At 61.5% G+C, this 19749-nt stretch overlaps 1 protein-coding gene across 6 annotated transcripts in view; it reads right to left on the reverse strand.

The window, feature by feature from the left end:
* Positions 1-947: 947 nt before the first annotated feature.
* ADAMTS7 (ADAM metallopeptidase with thrombospondin type 1 motif 7) overlaps positions 948-19749 on the reverse strand; it is a 55821-nt gene continuing 37019 nt past the window's right edge. The window contains exons 9-24 of one of the 6 annotated variants that reach the window (XM_059056994.2): positions 17883-18027; positions 17200-17292; positions 16654-16799; positions 14845-15014; positions 14492-14625; positions 13441-13561; positions 12263-12507; positions 11839-11980; positions 9527-9653; positions 8889-9102; positions 7131-8519; positions 5999-6151; positions 5363-5536; positions 5135-5281; positions 3949-4111; positions 948-1371 (exon numbers count right to left, since the gene is read on the reverse strand). In XM_059056994.2, coding sequence (XP_058912977.1) covers positions 1208-1371; positions 3949-4111; positions 5135-5281; positions 5363-5536; positions 5999-6151; positions 7131-8519; positions 8889-9102; positions 9527-9653; positions 11839-11980; positions 12263-12507; positions 13441-13561; positions 14492-14625; positions 14845-15014; positions 16654-16799; positions 17200-17292; positions 17883-18027 — 3727 coding nt within the window. In that variant the 3' untranslated portion in view covers positions 948-1207. Of the gene's footprint in view, positions 1372-3948; positions 4112-5134; positions 5282-5362; positions 5606-5998; positions 6152-7130; positions 8520-8888; positions 9103-9526; positions 9654-11838; positions 11981-12262; positions 12508-13440; positions 13562-14491; positions 14626-14844; positions 15015-16653; positions 16800-17199; positions 17293-17882; positions 18028-19749 lie in introns of those variants that run through there. The other 5 variants (XM_067029445.1, XM_067029446.1, XM_067029448.1 and 2 more) reach the window with 5 other exon arrangements.

The raw sequence follows: 19749 nt of genomic DNA on the forward strand, positions 1-19749 counted from the left end.
ATAAACCCCTTCCAGGAGTAGGACTTGTGAGCAGACTGTAAAACGGTCTAGTCCAAGGCTCATGGCCAGAGGTAAGGGCTGGAGCCTGCACAGGTCACCTCCTGGGGACAGTGTCTAGCCTTCTCCAGCCTCCTCACCCCTCACCAGGGCCCAGGCAGGACACCTTCAAAGCACCGCATGCACATCGGCTCCCTGGTGTGTTCACCACAGTCTGACTCCATGGAACTAAGTGTGGCAGGCAGGGAAGGGCTGGCATGGCAGGTGCTGGGGAGCGGGACCACATGTCAACGTAGCAAGAGCCCAGCGCCTGGGATTGTCAAGTGAGGAAGAAGCCACCATACGTCCTGGTCTCGACTGGCCCAGGGACGAGTGCGGGCCAAGGAGGGTGTGTCTGGCCAGACTGCTCCTCCCTCCACCCCTTTGGTGCAGATAAAGAGTTAAGAGTTAACAGATGAAGCAGAGGGGGCCGGGTATGTGTCCACAGGGTTCATTCACTCCAGGGGGCAGTCCCTGCTGGTGACCAGATGGGCCTTGCTCCTCTAAGGGCCGTGTGGCTCAATCCCTGTGAAACACAAGTCTCTGGTGAAGACTGCAGAGTGGGGACATGGGGGAAGGGGCTTGGAGGGCCTGGGCAGGGGGCACGAAGTGGAGGTGTGGAAGGACTGTATGGGTAGGGACCAGCGTCGCCGGGCCTCTGCCAGGTTGCCCCTGGTGCCCAGGAAACGCTCCCGCCGCCTGTTACCCGGCCGACTGACGCCCTGCACACACCGCCTCTAGGAAGCCCTCCTCCGCTCTGCTCCCTCAGGCCTTCCTGCCCACATGGGCTCTGCTCCCTTCTCCCCTGTGGGCCTCCCAGAGGAGCGGATGGAAAGATGCCGTCTGCTGCAGCAGATGTGTAGTCTCTGACTTGAAATTCCCCCAATCCAAGAGGAAGCCAAGCTGTACTTCGAAAAAGCAGATGCCTGTTTATGTATAACAATAACAATAATAATAATACATGTTAGGCAAACTGTTAGAATAAAAAAATACCTTTTCTGAGGGGGAAGGGTCCCCAGCCTGCCACTGTCGGGGGGCCGGGTTAGCACCATTAGGGCGCGAGGGGCGGGGCTCCACCGCAGCCCGTGCTGGGCACTGAGGTCCTGCTGGGCGCTGAGGTCCGTGCATCGGTCTGTCTGTGCATCCTGGCCGCGGGGGGCCGGGGTGTGGGTCAGCGGCGGGCGACCCGCTGACGGCCGCGGGAGGGGGCACCACGGCCGGGTGGGGGACAGGAGCGGCAGCACTGGGTTCGGACGGTGGGCAGCTGGCAGCGGCCCAGCAGGCGCAGCGTCTCGCAGAAACCGAAGGACAGGCGATCGCGCTCGCAGCCTAGGGCTGGAGGGGGCGGGTCAGGACTGGCAGGAGGGCACCCGGGACCGCCCCCCTCCTCCCACCTGCACCCAGGGTGGAGGGGCTTCCCTGAGATTTTAGCTGGGCCATCTCCCTGCCCCCCAACAGCCTTAAGGAGACCTGCAGCCACCCCCAGAGCATCGGCCTCCTGTTTCTGGAAGGGCTCCCCTAGGCCTGAGTTACAGATCTCCAGCTGTTGTCCTGTCCCACTTGCCCTTGGCCTAGGCCCCCACCTCCAGGACTGGAGAACTGGCCCTGCTGGGCTCAGGTTTCCAGAGGAAAGGCCCCGAGACCCCAGCCCTGACCGCCTCAGGTGCTCACGAGAAGCCAAAGAGCCTGCCACCCCTCTCGGTCCCTGACCCTGCAAGACCTGACAGGACCTGGCACACAATGGAAGTCTCAGATGCCTCCTGCCAGCCTATGGTGGCCTCTGCCCCCCACCCCCTGTCCAAATGCACCTGTCCTGCCAGACCTCCCTGCCCCCTGCAGCCGTGGGCTGTACTCAGCTTCAGCTTCTGGGTCACACACCAGGACAGTCCCTTCAGCCAGGCCAGGCACCGAGGCCCTGGGAGAGCAGGTGTGGCCTGGGCCATCAGCCCGTCAGCAGAACCCAGGCCTCCTGAGGAGGGACAGTGGGAGGCTGCCTGCCCGGGGCTGAGGCCTGGCGGGCCCTCCTGCCCCGTGCTTATCAGAGCTATTTTGGGAAGTGGCTTGCTTCCAGCCTCCTGGCCTTGCTCCGCTGCCTGTGACAGCCCCCAGCTGCCGCCTGGCCCTCTCACTTCAGCAGACATCCCAGGGGAGGAGAAGCAGGAAGGCAACTGGCAGCCCTGTCCCTGGGGCATCCCTGGGGCCCAGCAGAAGGCACGAGGCAGCAGGCAGCCTCCTCCACCCTGGCTCGGAGCAGCAGCTTTTTTTTTTTTTTTTTTTTTTTGCCGCTCCGGGGCATGTGGGATCCTCCCGGACCGGGGCGCGAACCTGTGTCCCCTGCATCGGCAGGCGGACTCCCAACCACTACGCCACCAGGGAAGCCCAGAGCAGCAGCTTTAACCTATGCATCTGCAGACCTGCATCCTGTTCCCACTGTGTGACCTCAGGCAAGTTTCTTAACTTCTCAAGGGGCCCCAGTTCCCTCCTCTGCCAGTAACCCCACCTCCACAGGCAAACGGATGTGGCCGTGCTATGTCAGCTGCCTCACCGTGATGACCAAGTTTCCAGGCTTTCCAAATGTCCTGCCACACAGCCCCACAGATCATCAAAACATCCTGGGGACTCCAGGGTCTTGGCATGCAAGTCACTTCCTTGGCTGGCCTCTACCCTTAAACTCCTCGCTTGGGTGCCAGCAACTACCTTGGGGCTGTGTGCGGGAGGCACGGAGGTGGTGGCTGGATGAATGCTGAGGGCTGGGCGCTTGGGGTGGGTGGAATTTCTGCTGGGCCTTGAGGTAATAGGATTTGGGGCAGGAAGCCTATCCCTCGCAGTGGTATGGCCAGCAAGGCATGGCAGTGGCTAGTCCGGGCTTGCCCAAGGGCTGCCAAGGAGCCAGTCACTGGTACAGAATGCAGACTGGGGAAGGTCCCTGGAGGCCAGCTGAGGGCCAAGGACTCTGTCCTAGGGACATAAGTCAGAAAGCTGATAGGCATAGGAGCTGCTGGATTCTCTTGACTGACAAAGGTAGCCCTAGGCATCCTTCCTGATCTCATGATGGGGGATGACAGTGTCCATGAGAGAGAGGAAGAAGCCAACCTTCCCTGAGCACTTCCTGGGCTCTTCACCCGAAGACCTCATTTATGAGGATGGGGGTTGTCTGCCCCTTTATGCATAAGACAGGGAAGTGGAGCCCAAGACCATAGAGCTGGTGAGGGGAGGCCAGGTGTGACTCCAGGGCCAGTTTCCTGTGCTCAGCACCGCTGGGGGTGGCTGGGCTGCAGGAAGGAAGCATGTGTGTGTGTGTGTGTGTGTGTGCGTGTGTATGCATGTGCGTTGTGTGTATGTGCGTGCATGTGCATGCATGTGCGTGTTATGTGTGCACACGTGTGTGAGCGCACGCATGTGTGCGTGTGTGTGCGCGTCTATGTCCAGAGCCACCTCTGGCACAAGCTCTTCCTCTATAGAGGACCCAGCTGGCCAGGAGGAGGCCACCAGCTGCCGGGAGCTAGCAGGACCCTAGGCGGGAGGCCCCTTCCTGCCGTTACACTGCTCACTCTGGGCAGTCCTCCTCTGGCCAGGAAATGGACGGGCCAGAGCTGGGGATGGGGGATCCCTCAGGCCTGAGCTCCACACAGGCTCGGGAACATCGCTGGCCTCACTCTGGGAACGGGGGCGGGGGGGCGGGTAACTGAGACCCAGAGGGAAAAAGAGCTTGCCTGAGGTCACACAGCAGCCTGGGGGCCTAACGCTGCCTGCGGGGCTGGACTCCCCTTGGCTCTGACCCCAGGAAAGCCCCAGCCTCGGCGTGGCTCCCTGTCAGTCAGCCAGTGCTGTAGGGGGACGGTTCCATGACTCTCCATCTCCCCACCGTCCACCCTGCCCCCCTGCCAGCAGACAGCCGGGTGGGGCACTCACGCGGCGGCTCAGTGAGCTCACAGTCCTGGGTGCCGCACGGCCGGGAGCTCTCGGGCCAGGCCTCGTGGCCACACTGGTCGCTGTCTTCCTCAGGCAGCCCAGTCTGGGTGTTGACGCACTTGACCAGGCGCCGCTGGACGCCGCCGCCACAGGGGGCTGAGCACTGGGGGAAGCACGGGAGGGGTGAGCATCCTCTTAGCCAGCCCTGCAGGGGAGCATCCCAGGCCCCCCCCCAGGGCAGCTGCTGCCTTCTCCAGGAAGCCTAGCTCACGGTTCCCAGCCCCATCTCTCCAGCCTCCTCAGAGGATCGGTCCTGTCCCCAGAGGCCACTAGGCATTCACTTGCAGGAACCGCATCTGCAGAGCGGAGGGGAAAGCCACCAGCCCCTCACACGGGGTGGGACATGCCTGAGAGGCCTGGGCAGTGGCTCCGGGGCTGGAGGACCTGCTGCAGCCCATGGGCAGAGGAAGGAAGGGAGAGAAAGTTTCTCAAACAGGGCCCACCGTCCCAAGTCAGGCTTTGTTCTTATCAGTTGGGGTCTGATGATTTTAAAAAGCCATAAAAATAAATTTAATCTGTGCCAACATCGTGCCAGGCCCTGTGCTAAGTGCCTCACTGTGTGACTTCATCTAATGCTCACAACCCCACTTTACAGATGAGAACACAGAGGCCTGGCGAGGTAAAGCAACCTGCCCAGGGTCTCTCAGCAGCCAGTGCGACAAGGACTGAGATTCCCAAACAGGCCTGGCAGGAAGAGTCCTGCCCAGCTGAGGCCTCACTGGCCACTCCCGTACCCCCTCCTCCAGTCTGGTCTTTGCTTAGTCTCCTGAACACCCTGTGTCTGTCACTCCTGCCCTAGGACTTCGCATTTGCTGCTCCCCGTATTCCTCTCCTTCACATCACAAACCCCTCCAGTCTCACTCTGAAGTCCCCTCCTCAGAAGGCCTTCCCTGACATCACAGCGCATGTCCCTTTTTTTTTTTTTAGCCTGTCTCCCTGGCGGGCTGTAAGCTTCAGCAGGGAGGGGACCTCATCTGGCCACCACTGTATCTACAGCGACCACAGAGATCCCGGCATACAGGACACACTCAACAACTCCCTGCATGAACAAAGGTCTGATGGACGCCTGCTGACACGAGTCCCCCCTCCGCATGTCCTCCCCGCACGAAACCCCGTGCTTGCTCACCTGGCCCCAGGGTCCCACCACCCACTGCGTACAGGGGTGTGTGTTGCAAGGCCGGGTGCTGTTGGGTCTCAGCGCCTCCTCACAGAGGCCCGGCTCTGGGCATGTCACCAGACGCTGCTGTTCACCCCCACCGCAGGCCTCGGAGCACTAGGAGGGCAGGGGAAGGGGTTTGGGCACTGCTGGGCTCTGAGGACACCCCCGCTCCCATCCCAGACCCCCAGGCCTCACCTCCCTCCAGGAAGAGATGTACCAGCTGAGGCAGGGCTGGGCCCCGCAGGGCCGGCGGGCAGGCGGCTTGGCAGGCCCCGGCTGGCAGTGGAAGGGCCGCAGCGGCTGGAGGTCCCGTGTGTCCACACACTGCACGTCCCGCACGGAGGAACCCCCGCCACAGCTGCGGGAGCACTGGAGGCCGAGGGTCCCGCGTGTGGACATACCATCACCACGTGCATGCCCACGAGGACGCGGTGAGGGCTGTGGTGGGGCGAGCGTTGGGCACTCTCACCCCCACCCTTGGCAAGTCCCTTAAGGGCCCCAGGGAGAAGCCATGGCTGACCAGCCGTGGGCGGCAGGCGGCGTGGCCAGGGGCTGCCCCGGAATGGGACAGACGGAGAAAGGGTGGAACAAAGGAGAAAGTGAAATCCCGACGGTGACAGAAAGGAGAGAAAAGGATACAGCCAGTGAGAGAAGGGGCATGGGGCAGGCTGAACCACACACAGATGGAATGATCCCAGAGGCTGGAAATTAGAGTACAAAGATGTGCAGCACAGAGCCCTCCCCGGTGGCTATGTCTGACCCCAAACACAGGCCACGGGCCCCAGAGCTCCACCCTGTGCCCCGACGCTGCCCGCCTTCTCCCTCACGCACCTTACTCCAGCTGCCCGTGTGCCAGGCAGCGCAGGGCCGCAGGTGGCAGCGGCGGGCGGGCTGGGGCCTGGCAGCAGGAGAGCAGTCCTCCTCTTGGCCGGAGCTGCAGCGCACGGGCCTCCAGACGGCACCCAGACCGCAGGTGGTGGAGCACTGGGGGCAGGGGATGCAGTGCCCATGAGGGCCGGGCAGATCCCTGCACCCTCCAGCCCCCCCGCCAGGTGAGAGGGACCTGCCAGTGCCTCAGTTAACTCGTCTGCAAAATGGGCTCCTCCACCCACCTCCCAAAGAGACCATGAAGATGAAAAGTCAAATCCCCTGGCAACCAACTGTCCCTGCTACAGGAGACCCATGTGAGGTGGCCCGGCTGTGCTGACAAGGCGCACTGCTTCCCAGAATCACTTGGGAAGGAAGTCTGGGTTCCTCACTGGGCCTCAACCTGTCCCTCCCACACCAAAACTAGGGATCTGAACAGAAGCAGCTCACTTCCCCTATGGTGACAACCTGGGGACGTTGGGGTGGGGTGGGGGACACAGGACAGCTTCTTGCCATGCAGTTCAGACCCTCACAGACCCGACAAAGCAGGTGGAACCCTGAGGGGAGAACCAGGTGGCAAGGAACTGCGCTGCACCTGGAGGAGCCAGGCTGAGCCCCGCCGGGCCTGGGGACCATGGGAGGAGGCTTCCCCACTGACACAGCTGCCTGGGGTGAGCTCCCTGTCCCTGGAAGCATGCAAGCCAGAGCATGAGAGGGCCGTTCCCCCTGGCTGCCCCTCATTTGTGCCTGCCCTGCCCTCCCAGCGGCCCCCTGTGCTACTCAGGAATGAGCCCCTGGGGACCCCAGGGATACCAGCCCCCTTGCCCCACCCTACTGTTCGGAAGAGAAACTGAGGCCCAATGGGGCAGACCAGCCCCAGGGGCACATGGAGGGCAGTATGACTGAGCTGGGGCAAAGTTCCTACCACCTCACAGAGCCTCCACCCACCACGGGCTGTCAGTTCCCTAATCCCCGCCCACCCAGGAGGCTGGACAGACAAGGCTGATGTCCTGCTCTGCTCATTTTCAGATGAAGAGGCCAAGTTAGTGAGGTCCTGCTCAACCCCCCGGCCCACCCCGACCCCTGCACCACTTGCCTCACTCCAGTTCCCCACTTGCCAGCTGGCATTCCTGACGGGCAGCAGGTCTACGGGGGGCCCCTCCTCTGCTGGGCTGGGGTCCAGAGGCCCAGGGGCTCGGCTGCCGTTGGCCGGATTGTCCTGAGCCGGTATGGATGGCAGCACAGGGCTTGGGGGCGTCTCAGGGCTGGGGGACTCAGGCTGGCCCAAGGGCCCCAGGCTCAGGGCAGTCACCCAAGGCGCGTGCCCTAGGCCGGTCGGAGCCTTCAGAAGGAAGGTTCCCGGCATTGCCAGGGTCTGCAGGTCCCGTAGAGCCAGGCCTGGGGTTGAAAGGGTGGGAGTCCCGGGCTCCAGGGCGCTGTCTGTACCCTGAGTGTCTGGCAGATTGGCGGTGGGGGGAGGGGGAGGAGCTCCCCCGATGGTGGGCCACAGTTCGTTGTCCACAGGCCCCAGGCCACCCTCCAGCGCTGGTTCCCAGGCCAAGGTGCCACTCGTCCACAGCTCTACTGTGTCGGGACTAGGAGAGGAGTGGGAGGTGCTGATGGAAGACAAGGGGGGCAGCGTGGGGCTGGGTCTTTGGGGCGCTCTGCGGCCCAAGGCTTCCTCGCTGTCCTCAGAAACCTCATTGGTCCTCTCCCACCAGGGAGGCGGCGGCTGGCTCTGGCTGTCCTCGCCTCCCAGGAACTTGTTCTGGCTCCCAGGGGCAGCAGGCGTCTCCATGCTGACTGAAGTGGGGGGCCAAGGCAAGCTGGGAAGCCCAAGGTCTGGGGTTCCAATAGGGGCATCTTCCTCAAATAAGAAATTGACCAAGGAGTTCCCAGGGGTCTGCTCTGAGGGTGGGGGTGGGGAACGGCCAGCCTGGCTGGGCCAAGGAGCAGGGGACCAATCTCCCAGTGCCCCCTCATCCTCAGGCCCAGACGGCTCTGTGGTAGGCGTGGGGGTGCCCATAGGAGGCTCAGCAGGACTGCTCAGGGGTGGGGGTATCCAATCCCCTGTGCCCGCCAGGTCTGTGTCAGGCTCCTCGAAGGGCCCGTAGGACAGGTTCTCATGGAAGTTAATGAAATTGTAGTCGTAGTAGAAGTCGTCAACGAACACGGGCCCCGGCGGGCCCAGCTCAGGGTCCTCCTCCCCGATGGCATTGCCCATGCCAGCCGGCTTGGGTGATGAGGGGGGCGGAGGGCGTGGGGCTGGGCGGTGAGGAATGAAGTCGACCTCATTGAAGAGCTCGCGGCTGGAGGAGCCGCTGCCTGAGCCTTCGGGGCCCAGCACATCCAGGGCCCTCGGGCAGGGCGGCAGAAGGCAGGCGGCCTCGCTTGCTGGCCGCTGGTCCTCATCGCAGGGGACACCAGTGTCATTGGTGCAGAGGATGCTTCGGTGCTGAGTGCCTGGGCCGCATGTCACAGAGCACTAAAGGGAAGGCCAGGGTGAGGGGCTCAGGGTCAGGGGAAGCTGGGGCCTGGCAAGGTACCCTGCTCACTGCTCAATGTCAGCGTACAGGGCCCCAGCCAGCCCTCTCTCGCCCTGACCAGCTGGAGACCATGACTTGTGGCCATGGCTGGCCAGGGCATCCCAGCCCCTGAGGCTTTGGGGATGGGGCCGGACCTGGAATGCCCCAGGCCCCTCCCACCACGGTGCCCGGCAGTAAGGGCTCCCCAAAGGCTGTCTCTGCCTCCCTGTAGCCCAAGACTGATGGCAGAGCTGGGGGCGGGCCGGCCCCTCCTCCCTCCCCTCCCCCCTCTCCTCCCCTTCCCCTCCCCCTCCCCACCTGCTGCTCACCTCAGACCAGTTCCCCACAGCCCAGGTGGCCGGACAGGGCACATCCCGGTTGCAAGGGATTTCGGCAGGGGGCCGGGGCAGGTGTTCACAGGCAGGTGGCTCCAGGGCACTCTGCTCATCCAGCCCTACGCTGTGGATGCAGAGCACGGCCCGGCGGGAGAGCCCCCCAGGCCCGCAGGAGCTGGAGCACAGCTGCCACTCACCTGCCCACCACCTGTGGGGGGCACAAGGGCAGCATCAGTGTGCAGCCACCTGGTCTCCCAGGCACTCGGGGTTCAGGGAGGGTCGGGCCTAAGCCCAGGGGACGATTCCCCAGAGCTCCAAGCCTGGGATGGCCCCCTGGCCCCCAAAGCCCAGTGACAGGGCACAGTCCCCTTTTCTCCTGCCACCTTCACCCCTGGGGGACCTGGGCAAGACCCTAGGCCTGTGTCCACATCCAGGGACCCAAGCACGAGCGATCAGGCACGTCCCTGGCTGATGCTGGCTATCGAGGGGGAACCCAGGCCCAGGCTGAGGTCGTGGGCAACCAGGGGCTGGGGCCTCAGCCTTGGGAAGGAGGCTGAGAGCCCAGCTCCCCCTGATCCTCCCGGGGCGCCCTGATGAGGGACACCTGGGAGTCAGGCGCCTGCTGGGCTCACCGGGCAGGGCAGGGCTCCTCGCTGCACCTCCTCTGACGGTCATCGGGCCGGCCCAGGGGCTCACAGTGCCTCTCGTCCACGGGCCCCGCCTGCCGCTCCATGCAGTGCACGCTCTGCCTCTGCATCCCTGGGAGGCCATGGGGGCTCAGCCTGGGCCCGGCACTCAGGGCGGCCCCTGCCCGAGCCACGCTGCACCCAAAGATACAGCTCTACCCCACTCTGCTCAGATCCCTTCCAGATAGGGCCTCACTGCCTCTGTCAGGGTGAAGACAGGCCCCCGCTGCCCCCTCCTCACTGTCCTCCTGGCCTTCACCCCCACCCCTAGGGAGGCAGCAGAATGTGCAGGTTCAGTGGGTGGGGGGTCTAGCCCCACAGCTTCCTAGCTGGGAGGCCTGGGCAGCTCATCTGGCCTCTCTGAACCTCACTGTCTTCATCTGTTAGTGGGAGTAACAGTAATACCTGCCTCGAAGGCCAGGTGGGAGGATAACGTGCTCACGGATGTGCGGGCTCAGCCCATGCCTGGCACACGGTAAGAGCGCAACCAGTGCCAAATCCAACCACTGCCTAGCACCACCTCCAGTGTCTACAATCCTCCCAATAGGATCAGTGCCCAGAAATTCTGGAGAAGAAATCCGTCAGACCTCCCAGTCAGGCATTCCTCTCCAGCCTCACAGCCCTCCCCACGCCCTGCCCCGGCACTTGCTTTGTCACTGTTCCTGTCCTTCACTCCCCCTGCCATTGCCTGTCTCTGCGCCCTTGCAGAGATGGGCTCTTCCCTCTCCACACGCACCCCACACCGCCTGCTGAGGCCCAGCGGCAGGCCCAACTCCTATAGGCTCTGCCTTCACCCTGCTCCCCCTATGGCATAGAAGGGGAACTGACCCCTGCCCTGAGCCTCCAGTCTCCCCTCCATCCGCCTCCTTCCTCCCTAATAGAATGCAGGGTTTGTTCAAGGTAAGAATGGGACCTGCTGAAAACACTCCCCACTGTAGTTCCCATGCAGCTAGGGGGTCTGGGACACAGTCGTGCCAGGGAGAAAAAGACACAAGTCCTTCCCGAGAGTCAGCCCTTTGCCCCTTCTTCTTCTTGCCAGCAAGCAGCCTGGGCAAAGGGTGCCATCTTGTGACACACATGAGGGGAAGGTGGGGCTGAGAGTGGTCCCTAAAAACACGGCAGGCCAGCCAGCCAGCTTGGACTGTGCACCCTCCCTGGGGGTTCTTACTGCCGAAGACAAGTAAACCCTTATCTGCCCCAGCTACCACTCATCAGGATCCTGCCACTTGCCACTCAACACATTCCTGTTCTGTCCACGTGGGAAGCCACCGATTTGCTGAAAGACAATTCCCCAGTGTCTGGTTCATCAAATGTATTTGTTTTCACATTTGTAAATTTAACTCATATGGGGTAGGATGCTTTAAACAGCTTTTGAAGATTCCTGCGCAGCTTTAGTGGGTCAGTGTTCATTTTTCATCATAATAGCATTTCAAGGAATGTTCAAATTTCTCTGTCCCAGATTCCTGATACTGAGACCCCTGGACACCGAGGGGGAGGCGGAGGGGAAGGGAGACTGAAAAAGCCACAGGGAGGGGAGAGTGAGAGTTAGTCAAATAGTTACACGTGTTATAAAGAGTTTAAAGGAATAAGTAAATGTGGTGAATAGGCCGTTGGGCTAAGAGGCTCAGAGTTTGGGTGGGGAGATCCCTGTCACGTCCCAGCTCCCTCCTCCCTGTCCCTGTCCTACTCCATCCGCCTCCCCCTCCTCCTTCTCTCCCTTCCCCCTCCCCCTTCTCACTGGGGAAGCCCTCCTGGGCCAGCAGCCCAGGAGTGTCAGCCTCTGGGCCTCCCAGGAAAGGGTGGGAGGGCACCGAGGAGGGGGGTGGCCGGGGAAGCCTGCCTGTGGCAGGAGCTAGAGGAGAGGAAGGAGCTTATCCTGACGGAGATGCAGGTAAGGCTCTGGGACCAGGAAGGGGTCAGATCCCAGGTATGGGGCAGAACCACGGGCACAGGACCTGCCAGAGCTGAGCAGTGAGAAGAGGGAGAGGCGGCTGGTGCACCTCTGGGGGAGACACACTGAGCGCTCGCCAAGCCCCACGTGCTGTGCCTGCCTCACCTTGTTTACTCTCCCAGTGGACCTATGAGATTGGGGCCATTGCTAGCCCCATTATATAGATGGGGGAACTGAGGCCCAGAAGCAGCATTCCAAGTTCACAGCAGCCCAGCAAATAAGCAATGAGCCAGAGGCTAAAGCCAGGCGTCGGTGCCCAGAGACAAAGGCCCTGCTGGGCAGTAGCTGTGCCCACTGCTCTCCTCACCTGTGCCACAGGTGACTGTGCACTTGGTCCAGGGCCCATAGTGCCAGGAGAACTCAGGCGGCTGGATCTGGCTATGGCCATCCGCCTCCCTGTGGATGATGTACTCGTAGCGCACCCCAGGGTTGCTCTCCTGGAACAGGAGCTGGGGCAGGCAGAGAGGGGGCCCCGTGAGCATGAGGTGTCCTCTCCCTTCTGCCCAGACCTGCCACCCATCCTAAAGGAGCCAACCTCAGCCACCTCTGGGACCTGGGGCTATACCATGGAGCCATTCTAGAGATGGGAAAACCGAGGCAGAGGCCCCAGCAGTAGGGCCAGGCCAGGAGCGGGACTCTGTGACTGCCCCAGGGCTCACTCCTGCCATGCGGCTGGGAACCACGGATTCCACCTCAGCTCCTCCCCAGCCTGGGCCCCAGAAGGCAGTCACCTGGATCCAGATAGGCTCGTCGGTGGGACCAGGGGATGTGAGGTTCTCCCAGTTGCCTGTGCGTGCATATGTGAAGGTGGTCCCGGCCACCTGGTAGTCCCCGTTCCACTGGATGATCCACCCACCGTTGAGGAAGTACTTATCCGGGTCCTCGCTGCGTAGGGCCAGGAAGTTGGCGGCCTCAGCCACCTCCTCGATGCGGATCTCGCGAGCACCGGCTGGGATCAGCCCCACGTCCACATACCCTGTTGGCCAGGGATTGTGCACAGGTTGTGAAAAGAGGTAAGAGGGTTAGCTGTTGCCTGCTTTCACTAAGTAGTACCCATCAAGTGCCTGGCATTACGCTGAGGACTCTACAACATAGGTATAACAACCCTATGACATAGGTACTACTGTTATCCCCATTTTACACATGAGGACATTGAGGCACAGAGAGGTTACATAACTTGCACCAGGGTTCTGCTGGGATGTGAATCAAGCTCTGAGGTCTGAGCTTTAACCACCACGCTGGACTGCATCTCTGGGGCTGAAAGCTAAGCTTCTTGGCCTAGCATTCAAAGCCTTATGGCATCCCCGCCTTTCTTATAGATAGGTCCCCAGACAGAGCATGCTCTTTCTTGCCTCCAGGCTTTGTTGGGCACAAGCTCTTTCCTCCATGTGTAATGCTTTTTCCCATCTCATCTGAGTCTTTTATGACTCAGCTCAACTTCTGCTTCCTACAGGAAGTCTTCCCTGACCTCTCCATGTCAGGACCTTCTTCCTCAGGGCTCTCACAGCCCTCTGGGCCTCCCTCCACTGCATTTGTCAAACTAAAAGGTGAGACTGCTTCACCTCTGTGTCTCCCTCATGTAGCACACAGTTGGCACTTAAGCAATGTATGCAAAACAGGCCCTGAGGTGAGTGAGTGGAGCTGGGGGCGGTTCTCTAAAGCTTCATAAGGCCACTCATAATCCTGATAAGCCCAGGCTGGGGTCCCTGGGGCAGGAGGACTCCCTGTGAAGGCAGGTCTCTGCACTTGGGCCTGGGTGCCCTGACTCCTGCCAGGATCCTAGACCCAGCAAGGCAGCTTGCCTGCTTCCCATCTCTGGCCATGGGGGCCATGGGCAGGGTTCAAGGGAGACAAGGAAGGGCCACCAGGTCAAGAGTGCCCTGCCCCCCACCAGTGGTCCTACCCATACCAAGGCCCTCAGCCTCCTCGAAGGTCCCGCTCACGGTGTGACAGGTGGAGCCGTTGCCGTGGCACACGCCGCAGCGGTCCTCGATGGCACCCGAGTCAATCTCGAAGTCGCAGCCCACATTCTGCAACACATGGGGAGGGGAGATGCCTGGTGCTGGGCCACTGGCGGCGAGCCCTCTCTGGCACCAGCCTTGGGGGTCTGCCAGGGTGAGGAGGAGAGAGCTCAGAGCAGGGAGCGGGGGCCCAACCACAGCTGTGCCCTCTGACCCCACGTCAACCCCTCGACCTCTCTGAGCCTCAGCTTCCTCAGATGTGAAACAGGGAGAACCACCTGCACCGTGAAGGTGTGCTGTGAGATCGCATGAGACAAGAGATGGGAGAAGCTTTGTAAAAGGCCACAGCAGGCAGGGGGGAGCTGGCACACCCGGGGTCCTGACCAGCGTGGACAGGAATTTCCCTGAAACAGGAATCAGTCAGTGTTCCTTGCTGGTCCTCCCCAGAGCCCAGGCCTCTACGCCCAGGGGCTTCCCTTCCCAGGAGCAGGGGAAAGAAAGTGCTGAGGACGTGGGTAGGGGGAGTGGCACTGATACTGCTGGAAATAAGTCTAAGTATCGTCAGCAAAGACTGACGCTTTCTCTGCCGGGGCCCTGAGGCCTGCACGGCCCTGCAATGCCCTGTTAAATGACTGCATTTAACCCTGTGACGTGGCTACATGGACGGACAGTCCCCTTTCTACTATCGCAGAGGAAACCACTGCTGGGGGTCATCCAGCCAGCAGGAGGTCGAGCTACCACCTGAGCTCTGGTTTCCGGGCCGGGGCTGGGCCGGCACAGAAGCCAGCATTCAGAAGCCGTGGCGGGCAGGCCGTGGTGCAGAGGCAGAGCCTGGGGGCAAGGCCTGATGATATGGGGGCTCCAATCCCAGGAGGAGCAGGGAGGCTCTGCTGAGAGGCGATGGCAGACCATCAAAGGGCTTCACTGGCAGAGCGGGGATGCCCAGTGGTACGGCCTGGGGAGGGCAGTGCTGGAGACTCTCTTCCTAGCTGGGCACACCTTGCAGATGCCGTTGATGCAGAGGTCACGGCTGGCCTGGCCCTGGTAGCAGGGGGTGCCATCAACCACAGCGTCCCGCAGCTTCTCAGCAAAGTACTCATTCGAGGGCCGGCAGTGCAGCTCGCAGGGGTTCACTGGGGGCCCAAGCAGAGGAGCCATGAGGGACAACCAGGGCAGGAGTCACGGAGGTCACCGGGAAGACCGCCTCCATGACAGCCATCAGTGGCGGGCTGTCCACGGGAGCCAGGAGGGAGGAGCAGCCCCAGGAGACAGTGCCTGTATCACGGGGCAACCTTGGCCCTTGTATCTCTGCCCTTCCAGGCTTCAGTGTCCCTGTGGGCAATAGGACTCACCGTCATTGACCACGGGCACCCACGTGTGCAGCTGGCCCTTGTAGAGCATAGCGTCAAAGTGGCTGCACTGGACTTGGCGGAAAGAGGGGCGGCCGGCAGGGCAGGCCTGCAGGTTGCACAGGCGAAAGCGCTTCCGTTCACCCACGCAGTATTTGCCCTTGTATTTGGGCCTGTGGGGAGAGTGGGGTGGGGGGCAGTGAGTGCACAGTGACAGTGAGTGTCGACTGCATACCCGGATCCAGAAGTGGGGCCCTTGGAGCAAGCAGCTCCTCCTGCATCCCTAACACCCAGAGATTCCCGCCGTCTACCTCTGTTCACGCTGCTCTCCCTGTGGGCCGCCCACACTCTGGTCCAGACACGGGCTCCCTGTTTGAAAGGATCTCAGGGAAGGTGGCAGCAGGAAGCCTGGGCTCTGCCCCTAACCTGCCGTGTGACCTTGGCCAAGTCTCTGGACCCCTCTGGGCCTCAGTATCTTCATCTATAAAATGGGACTGGTGCTGACTCTGCAGAGGGTTGTTCAGAGGCTGGGCCAAGCTGCAGACATGACTGGCACGAGCTGAAGGGGATACTCCAAGTCTCCAACCTGTGGGACCCAGAGTCCTGACAGCCTATGTGGCAGCACCCCAGCCCAGGTCAAAAGGAAGCCCCCTTGGCCCTGGCCCAGCTGAGGGGTATGCCCCCAGCATAGAGCCTGAACCCTAACCCCACCCCCATCTGCCCCCAACCCAGCTCAGACCTAGAGGCCTAGAGGCAGGGTGGGGTACAAGCACGGGGCCCTAGAAGGACCCGGCTCTGAATCCCTCGCCCACCCTGGGGCAGCTTAGTGAAGTGGGGTCATCCAAAGGCGCCAGGCAGCCCCTCAGTCTACAGTACAGCTGACCTCTCTGCATCTCCCTGAATCTTCACCTCACCACTCGTAGATGGGGAAACTGAGGCCCAGAGAGATGAAGTCACTCACCCCAGGTCACACAGCACCCCTCCCAGGCTGACCAATTCTCCCAGCTGCCCCCAGTCTCATCTTGGACCCACTTGTACCTCAAATAGCCATTAAGTGGCTCTATTTACTGAGCGCTTACTATGAACTAGCTGCAGGCTTTTTTTTTTTTTTTTTTTTTTTTTTTTTTTTTTTTTTTTTTTTTTTTTTTTTTTTTTTTTTTTTTTTTTTGCGGTATGCGGGCCTCTCACTGTTGTGGCCTCTCCCGTTGCGGAGCACAGGCTCCGGACGCACAGGCTCCACGGCCATGGCTCACGGGCTTAGTTGCTCCGCGGCATGTGGGATCTTCCCGGACCAGGGCACGAACCCGTGTCTCCTGCATCTGCAGGCGGACTCTCAACCACTGCGCCACCAGGGAAGCCCTAGCTGCAGGCTTTTACCTGCATTTATCCTCTACCAGATGGGCACTGCTGCTGCTCCATCATATACTTTCTCTGGAAACTGAGGCCCAGAGAAGGGGTGGAGAGGGAATTTGAAGCCTGATCCGTCTAAGGTTCAGGGTCTAAGCTCTTAGCCACGGTCCTCCCTGCTTCCCTCCCACCAGCTGCTGCTTTGTTGTGTGGCCTCTGATGAGTCCCTCCAGTCTCTGGGCCTTGATGTTTCCCTCTCTGCAATGGGGTCAGCAGTGGGGACTCAATCAGCCTCCGGGGCACTCCTAGGAGTGATCCGGGGTGGCTCTGGACACTCTGGGCTTGGCCTCCATGGGGATACTTCTGCGAGTGGGAGGCTGGGACAGAGCCAGCGTCCCTGCAATCGCCGACTCTGCTCAGGGTGCCCCATCCCACCTGCCCCGGCAGCCCCGGCCCCGCACTCACGCAGGCTGTGTGCACTGCCGCTCGGCACTCTGCACGCCCACGCCACAGCTCCGGGAGCAGACAGACCAGGCGCTCCAGCCAGACCAGCCACCGTCCACGGCCTCGGGCCGGAAGCCCATGGGAACGCACTCCCCACTCAGACACCACTACCGAGACAGACAGAGGTAGAGCAAGCCCACTCCAGGCTCCTCACCCTAGTGAAAACAAGGTGGGTGGAAGGCCTGGCAAGGCCCAGAGGGGAAGGACCTAAGGGCTGGGGGAGGCCCCCTTCCAGTCACCCAACACCTGGGCCCCATGGTGGAGCCGAGCAAGGAATAAAATAAGAGTCCAAATGCTGACTCTTCTGAGCTGAAGGCACTTTGGAGAATTGCCCAGTCAAGCTCTGCCCCAAAGCCTCCGTTGTGCAGGTGGGGACTTGGGCCAGAGAGGGCTGGGGTTCTGCTAAGGGCATGAGCAAGTCTGTGAGCCAAGGCCGACCCTGGAGCACGGACACAGCGGGGAGTCTCACCTCTCACCCCCTCTGCAGCTTGACTGGTGAACCCCTACCTTGCTCTCCCCACACCTGGTACCATCCACAGCTGCATCCAGCTTGGAGTGACAGGTGGTCCCCACGGAGCACCAGAGCGTGTGGCAGACATTCTGCAAGGAGGAGGGCAAGGGCCATATCCTCATCTCCTCCTCGGTGCCACCACCTGCCCTACCCCCTCACCACCCCCACGAGTCCCCAAGGAATCCCTCCTTGGGGCTGGCACATGTTGGGGGTCTACAGTTGGAACCCCCTCTTGTCTTCCTGGACCACGTGGTGTGAGGGGCCCTGGGCTGGGGCCCCAGGCTCGGGTTTGTGGCTCAGGGCGGTCCCCGGCTCGCCCACACCTCTCCCAGCCCCAGCCTACCCGCCTGGAAACACCCTGGTTAGAAGCTGCAGGGTCTCTGACATGTCCACGGCCATCACTTCAGGCGGTTTTCCCCAGGACCCCGCAGGAGAGGTTTTATTTTACCTCTTATTATCCAGCTCCAGCAGGTGAGGGCCTTGCCCAAAAGTCCCATGGTTGGTAAATGGTCCACCCAGAATGCAGACCTGGGTCTATGGCCGCCCAACCCTAGGCCTCTGCCACAGGCCACTTTATGTCTCGTGGGCATCACGTGCGGGCCGAGCCCAGGCTGGGTGGGGTCTGCAGGCTGCTGAGGGCTGCTCTCCTCCCCAGTGTCCACACAGGCCCCACACTCACGTCCATGTCATCGCAGAAGGCAGAGTAGGCCCCATACTGGAGGCGACACTGGTGGCCCACGTCATAGAGGACGCCAGGTGGTATCGAAGGGAAGTCGATGATATCCTTGGTGGGAGAGTCATCCAGGCAGAGGCCCCACCCACGGCTGCAGAGATGGGACAGGAGTATGAAGTGAGGGGCCACCTGTCCTCTGGGGCAGAGGGGGCAGCCTGAGAGACCCATCAGGGAGGCCGCACCAGGCCAGTTGGGCAGGGAAGGTGGGAAGGGGCTTAAAGCCCTAAACTTACAGGAGAACTCCAGCCTCCTTGCTCACCCATCCGATTCTTTGACCTAAGCTAGCATGAAAGACCCTCCCAGCCTCTCCCATCCATCTCCAGGGCACTCCAGCTGGCTAAATAACTCGTCACCGCTCCCCAGTACCAGGCCTCTCCACAAACTATTCCTTCCATCCACGACACTCTCCCCACCCCTCCACTGGTGAAGCCTCTCTCCCCAAGACCCAGCCCAAAGGCCCTTCCCTCTGAAGCCTCCTGGACCACTAAGCCCTCATGTGACCCTGCTCGGAGTTCCTGCAGCCTCCACCCCTCAGTCCATGACCTGGAGAGCATCACATCACAGCGGATACAACAGCAGGCCTCTGATGGCCCCGCCCTGGGCTGAGACCTAGGGTCATCTGTGGGAGGACCAAGGCCTGAAGGCTGCTCTCTCTCTAGCCGCCAGCCTGGGAGAGAGCCCAGTGCCTGCCAGCCTCTCTCACTCCCTTATTTACTCCTGCCCATCTCCTGCCAGGACTCCCTGGCAGCATCAGGAGGGAGGCAGGACCTGTGGGACTTGGGGTCCCAGGCTAAGCAGGGTAAGGGGAGGCAGAAACCCCCCAGTTTTCCAGTCTGGGAGGCTTGAGGGTGGCTGGGCCAGGTCGGGGAGCCAGGATGAGCAAAGGGTCCTGGTTAGGACTGAGGGAGGCACAGGAAAGAAGGGAAGAGGTAATGGATGCTGGGGTCTGGCCAGGAGGGAAGGAGGAGACACTACAGGCCACGGAGAGGCCAAGAAATAGGCCAATTTGTAGGCCCGCGTGAGGAAAGGCTGGGGGCAGTCAGCCACTGGTATCTTGGAGTCCAAATTTCAGAGGCAGAGGTCTAGGAGCTGCAAGTCCAAGCCAGGGTGGGTGGTCCATGTGGTCTCCCAGGTCCCCTGGCTGGTGGCAGGGCCCGGGCTCCACCAGAGCTTCAGGGAACAAAGCCTCAGTGACCAGACGCCTGCTGAGGACCCTGGGGGCAACTCCCCACCCAGAATCACCTGTCCCACCTGTGTTAGCTAGAAAAGGACCCTCTAAAATGGGCATCGGGCGAATGAGCAGGTGTGGAACCCAGCCCTCTGTCCCGGATCACCGCAGGCCAGGCGGGCCCTGGGTGCTGAGCGGGCACTCTCTCATCTGATCCTCACAACCCCTCAAGCAGAAAACTCTACCACTACCATCTCCTTACACTTTCAGGGCTCAGGGCAGTGCGTCACTTGCCCTGGGTGATGTGGGAGGGCAGTGATGGTCAGGATGTGATGCCAGACAAGGCTGCCAGCACCCACGTGTCCACTTGCTAGGCTGCCCTTGGTGCAGAGCTCCTCCCATCCGATCGTGAGCCTGCCTCAGACACTTCACCCCAAATAGAAGTTCTAAATCATGGCAGCTGAGGCCTGGCAGGGAGAAAGGAGTCTTCTGATTGCTGGCTTCAGCCTGGAGGCTCCCTGGGCCTGCACCCTGGGGCAGAGCATCGGCTGAGATGGGGAAGAAGGGGGTGAAGGGGCAACCTGGCCCCAGGGCTCCTCCTTTTTGCCTGGCAGGACACAACTCAAGATGTAGCTTGGGGGTTCA

Source organism: Kogia breviceps, chromosome 3 (assembly GCF_026419965.1).
Source record: "Kogia breviceps isolate mKogBre1 chromosome 3, mKogBre1 haplotype 1, whole genome shotgun sequence".
Classification (NCBI taxonomy): Eukaryota; Metazoa; Chordata; class Mammalia; order Artiodactyla; family Physeteridae; genus Kogia; species Kogia breviceps.